At 34.6% G+C, this 15,680-nt stretch overlaps 1 protein-coding gene across 1 annotated transcript; it reads left to right on the top strand.

The window, feature by feature from the left end:
- The first annotated feature begins 3,970 nt into the window (after nucleotides 1-3,970).
- LOC131940610 (beta-1,3-galactosyltransferase 1-like) lies at nucleotides 3,971-9,474 on the top strand. Its single transcript, XM_059299318.1, has 2 exons — nucleotides 3,971-4,003; nucleotides 8,220-9,474. Exons 1-2 carry the CDS (start codon nucleotides 3,993-3,995, stop codon nucleotides 9,421-9,423), a joined length of 1,215 nt encoding a protein of 404 aa, XP_059155301.1. The 5' UTR covers nucleotides 3,971-3,992; the 3' UTR covers nucleotides 9,424-9,474.
- Nucleotides 9,475-15,680: the final 6,206 nt, after the last annotated feature.

The raw sequence follows: 15,680 nt of genomic DNA, 5'->3' as shown, positions 1-15,680 counted from the left end.
TTTACACCTCACTGATACGGAACAGCATAATTTTGCAATCTTGTCCGTATGTCTGTGTATCTGTCTGTCTGTCTGTCTGTGTGTTTGTGTGTCCATGTGTAAACACGATAACTTGAGTACCGTTACAGCTAGGTTAATGAAATTTCATTTATAAGTATTTTATTAAAATCGTAGATCCGTGTCAACTTTTGAGCGATTTCCGATAACCGGAAGTGGTACTTTTCCTACTTTGAATTTTTCAAAAGCCTATAACTTGAGTACTATTTCAGATAGATAAATGAAATTTCACATGTAAGTAAAAGATCTAATTCTCTACCTTCTGTCAAATTATGAGTAATTTCCATTGACCGGAAGTCGTAATTTATGCTACTTCCGATTTCTCAAAAAACTAATGTAAATTTTTAAAGCACTAATAATATTGCGCACTATTATGCACTTTTTTATTTGGCGTTCACTTGGTGTGCAATTCTTTTGTGTACGAGATTTTATTCTATTTTTAAAACTTTTAAGTATTTAAAATGGATTAAAAATCATGTCTATAGCCCGAGTTCCCATCCCCTGTTATTTTATATAAGAGCATCGAGAAAGTTTAGGGGAGATCACTCACTATTTATTAATTTCTAGTAAAGGCATTGAATACATAAAATATCTAAGCACGCATTATTTTTAGTTTATTTATATAGTAGTTCGTAATTATATATTTAAAAAGAAAATCATTCATTATTAATTTCATTCAAACCAGTTTAGCTTTTAGTCAGAGTTTTAGGTTATGTTTATGATTACATTTAGATTTAGTTTTTTTTAGTCATGCCTTAAGTTGGATATAAATAAGTTTATATAACATTGCATTTTATTTTTTAAAATTTCGTATAGGTTTGCTATAGAATTGAGTAAATTATAATTTTACACTAATGGTGAGCACATTCATTCAAAATATAAAGATGTTCAATAGTTCTTATTGATATCTAACATTGCGTTTATGGCTAAAGATGTGACCTGATGCTTATTATTTTAAAAAATTCTTACATATAACAATTCATTCTCTTAAGCGTTACTTTCCGATTCACAATACCTTTGGTGTAGTAAATAAGATGTACTGTACATACAAAATTGAAAATCAATATTACCTGCAAGTTCTTGCCCTGTGCACTGACCAGTTTCCTGTTTCTCAAAACGTTTTACTAATGAAATACAGGCTCACAACTTTATCCTTTGTGCTGTTTATCAGACTGTTTGCACATGTTACGCGGCCTTTTTCAAATTTAACCTTCTTCGCTAAAGTAATTTTGGGTAACATATGTATGTTATATTTTGAAAAAAAGTGGGACACGTTCTATTGAAATTGTGGCGCGGTGGTAAGACTAACTTGCTTGGGTGGTTTTTAAATTCAGTGTCAAGTTATTTATAGATATGTAACACAGGGTTAACAAAAAAGAGAATCCTTTTTGTATCTAGTTTATCTATTTTTATGTTTGTTTGGCAATCGAAATTTTACCAAGATGGTGCATTTCAGCCTTGATTATGATCTGCAGTATTATTTTCAAGAAATTTGATTTTAAATTTGTTTAGTAATTTATAGAGCAGAACATTGGCGTAGCCAGGATTGTCTCATATATATATATATATATATATATATATATATATATATATATATATATATATATATATATATATATATATATATATGTATGTATATATATATATTAGCCATCGGCACCCGTTACACGGGAATTCTGGTGACTGTTAGCTCTCTTCTCTTTACATATAGGCTACCCGGTTTTTCTTTTAGATATTTATCTCCGGGTAGGGATTTAAAACTGTCCGGGGGAGCGTGTGGGGAGTGTGTGTATGTGCACGTGGGGGGAGGGGATAGGGGTAGCAGATACTGGGTTTTCTGTTCTTTTATGAAAGGGGAAGAAACGGTAGAGATGCCTGTAGAAATTGTATACATCTACGGAAAGTGAGTAATATCATGAATTGTAATTCAGCTTTTTAAAAAAGTCATAATCCAAAAATTAAAATGAACCGGGAGATCTCCCCTAAACTTTCTCGAAAATTCTTATATAACTCGGAATATAGACATGATTTTTAATTACTTAAACTTTTAAAAATATAATAGAATCTCGTAGAAAAAAGAATTACGCACCAAGCGAACGCCAAAACAAAATGTGCATAATAGTGCGCAATATTATTAGTACTTTTTAAATTTACATGCATTTTTTGAGAAATCGGAAATAGCGTAAATTAGCACTTCCCGTCCAACGGAAATTATTCAAAATTTGACAGAACGTAGAGAATTAGATCGTTTACTTACTTGTGAAATTTCATTTATCTATCTGAAATAGTACTCAAGTTATAGGCTTTTTAAAAATTCAAAGTAGAAAAAGTACCACTTCCGGTTATCGGAAATCGTTCAAAAGTTGATATGGATCTCTGATTTTAATAAAATACTTATATATGAAATTTCATCAACCTAGCTGTAACGGTACTCAAGTAATCGTGTTTACACGCAGACACACAGACACACAGACATACGGACAATGTTGCAAAATTATGTTTTTCCGTATCAGTGAGGTGTAAAACGTCGAGATTTGTAAAAATCTCCGTCGAGATTTGTAAAAATCTCGATATTTTTTTTTGTCAAAATCTCGATATTTTTTTTTGCACGATTACAATACTTTCTCTATACTTCGTATATACGAGAAAGTAAAAATCAAGGAAACAATTGTTTACAGATTTTATTTTGAATCGTCTACTTCGTCTGTGTTGTGTATTGACGTGCAATTATGAAAGACTCGATGTGTAGCAAAAACACACTGAGCAGCTAACTAGCACCCAACTCCGTCGTATGGATTTTCCCGATAACTACGCCAACCCCACAGGCTAAACTGATCCACGCTGTTCTTATTTTATATTGCTCGCGTGACATTCTGGCGCGCGGGAGCGTAATAACTTTCAATTGTTTGCGGAATGATCCAAGTGTAGATTAAATCTGTGTAGATTTGGATTACTTGATGTAGTCGTGATGAGCCTGGTACAGTCTCAGCAAGTCATTACGTTATTTTGTCATATCGACTAAAAATTAAAAATACGGTAAAGATGCGTGAAGAGAGCTTGAATAAATGACAAAATAGACAGTGCAGCATCGGTCACTTGGGTGCCTGCTGGGTAAATCAAGGGCGTCTATCACCACCCACTGCTCTAACTTCTGAACAAACTGTCCTTTCTTTAATTCAAATTAAATAATTTCTTTTTTTTTAACTTGAACAGAAAAAATGAGTTATAATAATTTTTAAAATTTAAAATACACAGTAATAAAGTAGCTATCTTTTGGTCAGACATCTGTTATTTTTAAAGTTATCAAATCAACTGTCTTTTTGTGGCGTTTTTAGACCACACCCCCCCCCCCCCCCTCTCCACCGCCCCTGCCTCACTTTATTAGTTGACTATTGTCGATGCGCGTTGGAGATAGCAGGCTCTGTGTTTGAACTGTAGCTCCATCCTTCTTGTTTAAATGGCGGCCAGTGACTTACGACAAGTGGTTTTTGGCTAGTGGGAGATAGTGTGGTAAACTCTATGCCCAGCCGCTTTATTTTTCCTATTTTTACTCAGTACATATCGGCACTGGTTTGAACCAGGGATGTTCACAGATTCGAGGCCTGGATCCGAACTCGAGACTTCGGGGTTAACAGTCGTATGCTCTACAGTCCGACCACGCAGCCACATGTATTATATGTGTCAAACCTGGCATTAGTTTATGAGCTCACCAAAGCTATGAAAATACAATGTAGAAAAATGTGTGTTTAAACAATTTTATTTAAAGTGGTGGTCTTATTCTAATGTAAAGTCCTCCGTGAGAAGGTTTACAGTAAAAGAGCGATGCTAGAATAGGTTCGGGAGATAGAACAATTATAGAGTTAGATCTATACTACCCGGGATGTTCTGTCGCGAAGTTTCTCCGTCGTTGCTGCTGAGATAGGTAGCATTTGATCATGTTGGGCAGGTGAGTGGTAGATGTTTGTGTTAAAATGTTAGGTAGGTGAGTGATATATGTTTGTGTTAAAATGTTAGGTAGGTGAGTGATAGATGTTTGTGTTAAAATGTTAGGTAGGTGAGTGATAGATGTTTGTGTTAAAATGTTAGGTAGGTGAGTGGTAGATGTTTGTGTTAAAATGTTAGGTAGGTGAGTGATAGATGTTTGTGTTAAAATGTTAGGTAGGTGAGTGGTAGATGTTTGTGTTAAAATGTTAGGTAGTTGAGTGATAGATGTTTTTTGTTAAAATGTTAGGTAGGTGAGTGATAGATGTTTGTGTTAAAATGTTAGGTTAGTGAGTGATAGATGTTTGTGTTAAAATGTTAGGTAGGTGAGTGGTAGATGTTTGTGTTAAAATGTTAGGTAGTTGAGTGATAGATGTTTTTTGTTAAAATGTTAGGTAGGTGAGTGATAAATGTTTGTGTTAAAATGTTAGGTTGGTGAGTGATAGATGTTTGTGTTAAAATGTTAGGTAGGTGAGTGGTAGATGTTTGTGTTAAAATGTAAGGTAGGTGAGTGGTAGATGTTTGTGTTAAAATGTTAGGTAGGTGAGTGGTAGATGTTTGCGTTAAAATGTTAGGTGAGTGATAGATGTTTGTGTTAAAATGTTAGGTAGGTGCGTAATAGAAGTGTGTGTTAAAATGTTAGGTAGGTGAGTGATAGATGTTTGTGTTAAAATGTTAGGTAGGTGAGTGGTAGATGTTTGTGTTAAAATGTTAGGTAGGTGAGTGATAGATGTTAGTGTTAAAATGTTAGGTAGGTGAGTGATAGATGTTTGTGTTAAAATGTTAGGTAGGTGCGTAATAGAAGTGTGTGTTAAAATGTTAGGTAGGTGAGTGATAGATGTTTGTGTTAAAATGTTAGGTAGGTGAGTGGTAGATGTTTGTGTTAAAATGTTAGGTAGGTGAGTGATAGATGTTAGTGTTAAAATGTTAGGTAGGTGAGTGATAGATGTTTGTGTTAAAATGTTAGGTTGGTGAGTGATAGATGTTTGTGTTAAAATGTTAGGTTAGTGGGTGATTGATGTTTGTGTTAAAATGTTAGGTAGGTGAGTGGTAGATGTTTGTGTTAAAATGTTAGGTAGTTGAGTGATAGATGTTTTTTGTTAAAATGTTAGGTAGGTGAGTGATAGATGTTTGTGTTAAAATGTTAGGTTAGTGAGTGATAGATGTTTGTGTTAAAATGTTAGGTAGGTGAGTGGTAGATGTTTGTGTTAAAATGTTAGGTAGGTGAGTGGTAGATGTTTGTGTTAAAATGTTAGGTAGTTGAGTGATAGATGTTTTTTGTTAAAATGTTAGGTAGGTGAGTGATAAATGTTTGTGTAAAAATGTTAGGTTGGTGAGTGATAGATGTTTGTGTTAAAATGTTAGGTTGGTGAGTGATAGATGTTAGTGTTAAAATGTTAGGTTGGTGACTGATAGATGTTTGTGTTAAAATGTTAGGTTGGTGAGTGATAGATGTTTGTGTGTGTTAAAATGTTAGGTAGTTGAGTGGTAGATGTTTGTGTGTTAAAATGTTAGGTAGGTGAGTGGTAGATATTTGTGTTACAATTTTAGGTAGGTGAGTGATAGATGTTTGTGTAAAAATGTTAGGTAGGTGAGTGGTAGATGTTTGTGTTAAAATGTTAGGTAGGTGAGTGATAGATGTTTGTGTTAAAATGTTAGGTAGGTGAGTGATAGATGTTTGTGTTAAAATGTTAGGTAGGTGAGTGGTAGATGTTTGTGTTAAAATGTTAGGTAGGTGAGTGATAGATGTTTGTGTTAAAATGTGAGGTAGGTGAGTGATAGATGTTTGTGTTAAAATGTTAGGTAGGTGAGTGATAGATGTTTGTGTTAAAATGTTAGGTAGGTGAGTGGTAGATGTTTGTGTTAAAATGTTAGGTAGGTGAGTGGTAGATGTTTGTGTTAAAATGTTAGGTAGGTGAGTGATAGATGTTTGTTTTAAAATGTGAGGTAGGTGAGTGATAGATGTTTGTGTTAAAATGTTAGGTAGGTGAGTTATAGATGTTTTTGTTAAAATGTTAGGTAGGTGAGTGATAAATGTTTGTGTTAAAATATTAGGTTGGTGAGTGATAGATGTTTGTGTTAAAATGTTATGTAGGTGTGTGGTAGATATTTGTGTTAAAATGTTAGGTAGGTGTGTGGTAGATGTTTGTGTTAAAATGTTAGGTAGGTGAGTTATAGATGTTTGTGTTAAAATGTTAGGTAGGTGAGTGATAAATGTTTGTGTTAAAATGTTAGGTGAGTGATAGATGTTTGTGTTAAAATGTTAGGTAGGTGAGTGGTAGATGTTTGTGTTAAAATGTTAGGTAGGTGAGTGGTAGATGTTTGTGTTAAAATGTTAGGTAGGTGAGTGATAGATGTTTGTGTTAAAATGTTAGGTAGGTGAGTGATAAATGTTTGTGTTAAAATGTTAGGTAGGTGAGTGGTAGATGTTTGTGTTAAAATGTTAGGTAGGTGAGTTAAAGATGTTTGTGTTAAAATGTTATGTAGGTGTTTGGTAGATTTTTGTGGTAAAATGTTAGGCAGGTGAGTGGTAGATGTTTGTGTTAAAATGTTAGGTAGGTGAGTGGTAGATGTTTGTGTTAAAATGTTAGGTAGGTGAGTGATAGATGTTTGTGTTAAAATGTTAGGTAGGTGAGTGGTAGATGTTTGTGTTAAAATGTTAGGTAGGTGAGTGGTAGATGTTTGTGTTAAAATGTTAGGTAGGTGAGTGGTAGATGTTTGTGTTAAAATGTTAGGTAGGTGAGTGATAGATGTTTGTGTTAAAATGTTAGGTAGGTGAGTGGTAGATGTTTGTGTTAAAATGTTAGGTAGGTGAGTGATAGATGTTTGTGTTAAAATGTTATGTAGGTGTTTGGTAGATTTTTGTGGTAAAATGTTAGGCAGGTGAGTGGTAGATGTTTGTGTTAAAATGTTAGGTAGGGGAGCTTAAAGCTTGCATTAGTTAATGTTACTCAGTCGAGACTTAGAAAGTTAGGCTGTTAACGCATGACTTATAGTACAGTTGTTTTCAAATTTTTAGCAGGCTTTTAAAAAGTTCGTTAAGTTTGGTAATCTGTTAAGTTTTTAGCAAAATGAGCTTTATGTTTTGAAAAGGTTATTAGGAATAAGGTTGTGTTACTTTAGTAGACAGGTAAGTTTCTGCAAAGTTTCGTTACTGTATTTGAAGTCTATTTTGGGGACAGTTATGTCAAGATTTAAATGGTGATTTAGAAAATTTTATGGATATATTGAACGGATTTATATAACCTGTTCCGGATAAAGTTGTTTCTAATTATGTGTATCGTTGTTCCCATATATGAAAACATCGACTGATTTTTTAACTCAACACAGTACTCAATATTTTGTTAAATACTCCTCAATAAGAATTTTATTAAACTAATCTGTCTAGATGGTTTCTTTGTATTGGTACAAAAACATGCGCTTATCAATATATGTTCTTCAATGCGTGATAGGTGTAATCAATACAAACAATACGAGTAAACTAAAAATAAATATTGTCTTTCTTTCTTTATTAACCCTAAACCTTGAGATTTTATTGCATTACTTACTTAATGTAGAGTTTATTAATTAAATCACAAAATATGATTTACACTAGTTACTAATAGCGCTTTGTAAGTAATTAGTCAAAGATATACATATAATTTAAACTTGTGGAACATAAATTGAAGACCTCAGTGCTAAAAGTACTTACGTCACAAAATACCCATTTTAAGATAATGGGGTTTGAAAATTCAAACTGACCCTGAAATCAGGCAATAAAGATAAAACCACTTTTATTGATTTGTAATGAATCTGTATGGGCAAATTTAGCTGAAAAGCCATGAAATAGTTTGAAATAATGACTTTATTGTTTTTTTACTTAAGTACATTTTGTCCAAATTGAGCAGTTAGGTACTTTTTGCACCAAAATTCAGAACTAGACATTATTAAGAAAATATTTTTTTAAATTGATTTGAAAGCAATCAGTTGTACTTTTTACAGGATGAGGTTGGTAACACCATTTTTTTATAGTCTTTAGTAAGTTTTATAATAAATCTTCACAAAACAACAAAATAAATCAGTTTACCGAGCTTACCGACTACTGTTTTGTTTGGTTATTTTGTACTGTGTGTTTTTTTAACTTGGCAATAAAAAGTAAACAAAAATAATCAAAAATAAAATTAATGTATTTTTGTTTACAGACGATGTTACACAGATCTTTGCAAAATTGGCTTTGCGCGATGGCTGCTCCTGTGTATCGTGTTCTTTGGGTGTGCCCTCCTCTTTCTCTCCCTGGCCTCTAGCCCCAGGCTAGCCAACTCTAAGGACATCCGGTCACTGGCCAGACTCCGGCTAGCCGGCAACTCGTCAGACGCCGGATCATCCGGGTGGGATATCACGCACGTCCAGAGCCTGTTCTTCCACACGGAAGAGCGACCTTTCCCGAAATTAGCCAATGAAGCGCCGAAAAAAATTAACGTATGTCGACATAGAGAATTTACAGACTTGGATTCAGATCCTACTCTGTCTGCCGTGTTGGATAAATTCTACGCTAAGTTGAGTTCACGTCATAAAAAAGTTATCAACGCGCATGATTTTAAATACATCCACAACGTGCCGAACGCCTGCGTGGGGAGAAAGATTGAGCTGCTAATCGGAGTCCCTACACGGACGAATAGCTTCGACGCTCGGCAGTCGATTCGAGAATCGTGGGGACAGTACGCTAAGGAGCCGCCATACAACGCTGTCGTGTTGTTTTTTCTCGGATCTCAGAAAAATCCAACAGAGCAGGAAAAGGTGGACGCCGAGGCTATCAAATACGGGGACATTGTGCAGGAAGATTTTGAGGACACTTATAGGAACTTGAGCATCAAGACGGTCGCGCTGATGAAGTGGGTGAGTCTCTACTGTCCCGACTCCACCTTCACGCTGAAAGCAGACGACGACATGTACATCAACATGCCGCGTCTGCTGGCCAAGCTACAGCAACAACACGAACGTGGACCAGTGTTTATCTTAGGCGCCCTCCACCACAACACCTTCCCGTTTAGAGACCAGAACAACAAATGGGGCGTCACGAAAGAAGAATACCCTGGTAAAATCTACCCTAACTACGTTTCCGGCACAGCGTACGCCATGACTACCAGCGCTGCCATGAGACTGTATATCGAGTCTCTGTACGTCAAGATCTTGTTCCTGGAAGACGTGTACCTGACGGGGTTAGTCGCAGACCAGGCAGGGGTACCGAGGGTGGCAGACGACGATTTCAGCTGGGCCAAGTACGAGCCAGACGGCTGTAAGTTCAGAGACAAGATCAGCGGACACAAGAACTCCCCAGAAGAAATCAGGAAGATCCACAAGGAACTCTACGACCCCAATCTTAGGTGCATCGAAAGTAAAAAATAAATTAAAACTTTAATATTTTAACGACTGTGTAATGAGTCAGTGTAACGATAATATAACATGATTACGATTATTCATAAGAACTACATATCTACCTTTAAATGGTGCTTTAGTTGTCTCACATTCATTTGGATTTATTGGGAGAATTCTTTTCATATACAAATTTTGTGATTAATCCATGTGATAATTAATTGAACTAATTTAATCTTTGATCATAACAATATTTCTAATCAGGTTGTTTATAAAATAACGTCAATTTTCGTCAGCAAATTGACTTGATCAGTACTGTAATTTGGTGCATCTTAGTGGATGGAACCAGAGAGGAAAAAAAAAGGAACATATGCTTCATCAAAAAACTTGTATCAACATTGTACCCTGATGTTTGTTTCCTCTGTGTCTGTTCCAGCCATGCTTTGACCCGTCTTGATTTAAATATCACGTGACTGCTCCACACATGTGTCGCAATGTCCAGAGTACAAACAATACGTGTACACACAATACGTGTACCGTGTTGTGTACATATACGTCCAGATTCATTCTCTAGCGCCGGGGATTTGGGTGAACAAATCAACACGCCAAATAAAAAAAATACTCAAATATTATTCACATATTTTTACAAAAACACACTTCACCAAAGCAATATATTTTTCAAATAAACAAACATCGCAATAGGACAACCAGTGTTGTATTGTTAAAAACAAATATAATGCAAGCAATGCCGCAATGCTAATTAATGTGTTTTAAAATGCAATTAATATTGTTAAGCCTGCCATTAAGGTTTGCAACAAATTTAAAATTATAATTCAATATTCTGCTAATCAAAAGTAAATAAATAAATGTTTTTTAAAATTGTTTTTGTTGCATTTTTTTCATTAAATAACTATTTGTATATTAATTTGAAGGCATATTAAAAAAAAAATAAAAAAAAAACAAACAATTCACGTGATATATGTAAAAATATTTGCTAACGTATTTGTATGAATGACCTTAAAGTTAAGATTAAAGTGAAACAAAATATTTAACAATAACTTATCAACTTACACAAAAGTGGTATTTGAAGCAAAATTATGATGTTCAGCCAAAAATTTTCCACATGCAGTATTTATAAACATAAATTTCCTAAAGCACTTCTTATTCTTCGTTCTTAATTGTATTATTGGAAGGGATTTCCTCCAACATAATATTAAATATTACGTTTCAAAATACTATGTGCCATACGACATATGGCCAGTTATCCCTTATTTCAGTCTGATATCTTTCTTGATTTGCTTCCATACCTTTATCAATATAACAAATTGCAACGTAGCATTATTATGTTGTAACTGTTATATTATAACTGTTATGCTATAACTGTTATTATAACTGTTATGTTATAAACTGTTATGATATATGCCATATTTCACTCTAACCATTCCTGAGTTTGTCACCTAGTTCTGACCAATGATACGACGTCATCAACACAGACAAATGACTCGACAGGATTACATCGGTTCATTACATTGTTTATTGCACTCTATAGATACGGAGGAAGTCTATAACAACCTGTACTAAGACTTGACTACATCCACGGCCTCACCCTCACACAACAAGGCGTACACTACGCTAACCTTCTTCCCCGGCAACAACGAACCTACACTAAAACGTCACATTCTTGCGTACCTCACACTGTCCCGATCTTTTAATTATAAAAAAAATCCTTTCACAACACACATACTCTCGTACCCTTTCACACACATCATAACACTCTCCTAGATGGGTTGCTGTCCACAGCTTCCTAGCCTCATCTGCACGGGTGATCGAACTTAAGATTTTTCGGTTTAGAAGCTATAAGCTTTGACTGCCCGACCATGCCGACTCCTCCCCATAGCAATCAATCATAAGTTATGGAACCAACATTGTAACTTAGTTGTAATAAAAGAAAAGTTGTGATCACGTGACCCCCGTATTCTCTTGTAGCGGGGTTTTGAAAAAAAAACAAAAAATTAGAAATTTTAAAACGGAGAATAATGTATTATACAATCTGCATACGAATGGGGGTCTTTAAGCTAAAAGTTTATTGAATAACTTAGATGGCAAATATAATCTTATAAAAAAAAATTGTGTAGACTACACCTTTATTTTACCAAACATCTTTGCCAGAAACAAATAAAAAAATATTCTATTACAAATCAAGAAAAGTTAAAGGTTAACGTGTGTATTTATCTCCTGTGATGTTAACATTATCTCATTCCTTTAGAAATGTTAATGCTTTACAACAAAATGTCAAACACGCCTGACACATGAAATTGTCACGCTGAAAGAACAATTAAATTAAAATATCAAGTGAAAACGACACTGCCATCAAAATGACTCAGAATATAAAACCAAATTGACACATTCATCTCTTATATGACCTATTACAACAGCACGTTTCCGACTTTGATTGCTTTCAAAGCGCTACTACATATGGGGTCATCCATAAATGACGTCACACTCGTAGGGGGGAGGGGGGGGGGGCGTAATTTTGTGACGATGAGTGATGAGTGATGAGGGGGGGGGGGGGGGGGTTCAGATGTTGCGACGTCACATTTTTGCATTATAAAAAAGCAAAGTTAGAAAACGAATTTTAGACGTTATTTCGCGTTTTAGATATCTGTTTTAATAAATTGTAATAGTTTAGACAAGATTTTGGAAAAATATCGATGTTTAAAAAAAATTCAACTGCAATTTTGAGGGGGGGGGGGGTTGTAGGTTGAGGTGTGACGTCATTTTAGGGGGGGGGGGTTTCTGGCTTTTTGTGACGACATGTGACGGAGGGGAGGGGGGAGGTAAAAATCGTCAAAAAAGCGTGACGTCATTTATGGATGACCCCTATATGCTAATGGTAAACTTAGTCTAATGCTAGTCATAGTATAATGTGGTGGTTAAACAGAATGCGACTAACAGATTCATTCTGCGAGCTACTCCCCCATCCCCCCTCCATTACATAATTACCCGTCAATTTTCCCCAAACTAATATTCACTAGAGCTGAATAATACATGAAAGTGCACTATGATTCTCGTTCGACCCCCCCCCCCCTTTTTTTTCCCCCAATAAAAGCAACAAAAAAAATTCCGGGGTGTTTTTGTATTTTAAAACCTGATGCGAAAATATTATGTCGCAATTAATTAGCAATAAAAATTCTGGTTTAGAAAACAGTTCACACGACTGATATGGCTTTAGAATTAAAATATTTTTTTTACCGCGAATATTTTTCTTTGGGTAACAGAAACCCTTGTTGCGCCACCACCAAGTAAACAAGACGCCATTGTTCACACAATTGTGACAGAAAAAAAATCATCGGATCACGGATCTATATTTGTACAGTAGCTTCTTCAGTCAACGACCAACTAAAACCAGCACAGGAGATCAATAAATATTGTCAGCTTTAAAACTCGGTGTTGTACATGCTGGTTTATGATTGATGATTTTACTTAGCTTTGTTTTAAATGCCGAAGTTTAGTCGACATTTTGCCTGATGATGTGTTAAGAATGTTTTTAACTCATGATTTGTTTGATGTTGTATCGGATGATATTTAACCAGATGATATTTTCGAAGATGATGTTGTACTTAATGATGATTTACCCGATGTTTCCTTGCTAAAGTTGTAACAGATGATGTTTCCTGCTAAAGTTGTAACTGATGATGTTGCTCTGATAATGTTTACCTGATGATATGTTATGGGTGTTTTACCTATGATGTTCTACATATAGGTTTTTCTCGTCTTTTTTTGTCAGGGATATTAATAGAAATTGACAATTACCCTCTAACCTACCATATCGTTTTTTACCTTGCTGAGTATTTCTTGGACAAAACAGATTACAGAGTCCATGGAAGGGGAAGGGGAGGGAGTGGTGTGTAGCTGACATGACCTGAAAAAAAATCAAATTACTGACTAGCAGTGTAAATAAAAATGCTAAATCTATACAATTAAAAGCAGGAGTGCCCTGCACACACTCCCAATTAAACCACTCCTGTTTATAATACAATTAAAGAGGGGGTGTATAATCGATTATTAGCTGTACAGAAAAAAAAACTACGTTGTCTTTACAGCGCCTCTAGTGAAAGAGTTTTGTTATTAACGAACTGAAGGAATATGGAGAAAGCTGTAGACTAATTGTAATCAAAATAATGCTCAGTGTCTTGTTTCGTATTAGACGTAATTTTACTTTCTTGTATACAAAATATAGAGAAAGTAATGTAATCGTGCAAAAAAAAAAAAAAAATCGAGATTTTTGCAAATCTCGACGTTTTACACCTCCCTGAGTCGGAAAAACACAGTTTTGCAATCTTGTCCGTATGTCTCTGTGTGTGTATGTATGTGTGTGTGTGTGTCTGTAAACACGATAACTTGAGTACCGTTACAACTCGGTTGATGAAATTTCGTATATAAGTATTATATCAAATTTGTAGATCCGTATCTTTTCAGCGATTTCCGATAACCGGAAGTGGAACTTTTTCTACTTTCAATTTTCAAAAGCCTATAACTTGACTACTATTTCAGATAGATAAATGAAATTTCACATGTAAGTACAATATCTCATTCTGTGCCTTCTGTCGAATTTTGAGTAGCTTCCATTGACTGGAAGTGCTACTTCCGATTTCTCAAAAAACGCATGTGAATTTATAAAGTACTAATAATATTCCGCACTATTATACACAGTTTATTTGGCGTTCACTTGGTGTGCAATTCTTTTTTTCTACGAGACTTCTATTTTTAAAAGTTTAAGTAATTAAAAATAGATTAAAAATATTGTCTGTATCCCGAATTGCCATCCCCCGTTGTGTTATATTAGAATATTCGAGAAAGTTCAGGGGAGATCACTCCAGATTTATTTAAACTCAGGATAATAACAAAATAGTGACTAACCTCCCTTGTCAAATATTTTTAAGCAGTTAATTATAGCTTAAATGTTTGGCTTTTCTGATTAAAACTGAATTGGCAGGGTTTGATAAGCTTCTGATGAAAAAAAAAACGTAATATATTTTTGAATAAGTTATGAGATTGGCGTTATGAGGTGGGAGAGCGCATAATTGCTAATTACAGAAGTTAACTCGTTATTTCAAAAAATTCCAAATTTTGTCCTCTTCTACCATGCAGATTGTTCTTGAGTGGACAATGGCAATGAAATCAAACCCTAAAAGAAAAGCAGGATGAAATTGGAGTCAAAGGCCCATAAGATGCATAGCATATTGACACATACGGGTGAATTATGTTGCATAAAATCACCGTCAATAGGTGTCCGGTAAAAAAACAACCAGGACATACACCTCCGTAACATGTTTTGTGTTAAATGGCTTGCACATAAAAATAAGTAAGCGCGTGAAAAGGGGCGATAATTCACTTTTTCACAAGCCTCAAAAAATTACAAAAGTGGCCTTTCTTATTTATTTTTCAATTTGATCCTTTAGTTTGCAAATACAACATACAAATTTGTAGTAATATAATTTACTTAGAGTTTATGCAGGCAAAATTATAAGCAGATTGTATACGTTTAAAATTAGTTGTATGAATTGCTCGTTTTTGATGAAACAAATAATTGAGTAAATGTTTTGTTTCATTCGTACATTAAGATACAATCCTTTTTTATTTAATGCATCTGAAAAGTACATTTTTCAAGACTAAAATAATAATTTTATGACAAGGCGACAGTTTTGAATGTTGGGGCCACTGCAAGGTTTTTGACTCCCCTCCCCCACCTCTCCTACCGTCATATTTGCTGTATTAGTTAAACAGCCTTTAGTAGCTGACATGTAAAAAACGTGTTTTTGTCAGAACTAGTAGTGGTTCAGTAATACTTAGTGGCGGGGTGGGGTAATGTGGTACAAGTAAAACTGGTTTAGATATCTCTCGAGAATTACTACACGCAATCCCATTGTGTCACCCAGACTATGGGGTCTGAGAAGATGTGAATGGTAACAGTAGTAGCTTTTCTGTGATTTACTCTTGTAACACCAGTATCAAAGTATCAAGTACTTGTCTCAACGTATCAAATACTAGTATCGAATATTAAAGTATCAAATACTGGTATCAAAGTATAAAATACTAGTATCAAAGTATCAAATACTAGTATCAAAGTATCAAATACTAGTATCAAAGTATCAAATACTAGTGTAAAAATACTAGTATCAAAGTATTAAAAACTAGTATCAAAGTATCAAATACTAGTATAAAAATACTAGTATCAAAGTATTAAATACTAGTATCAAAGTATCAAATACTAGTATAAAAATACTAGT

Source organism: Physella acuta, unplaced genomic scaffold, assembly GCF_028476545.2.
Source record: "Physella acuta isolate Inbredline_101_S28 unplaced genomic scaffold, ASM2847654v3 ptg000323l, whole genome shotgun sequence".
Lineage (NCBI taxonomy): Eukaryota > Metazoa > Mollusca > Gastropoda > Physidae > Physella > Physella acuta.
This window is presented reverse-complemented; position numbering and strand designations above follow the sequence as displayed.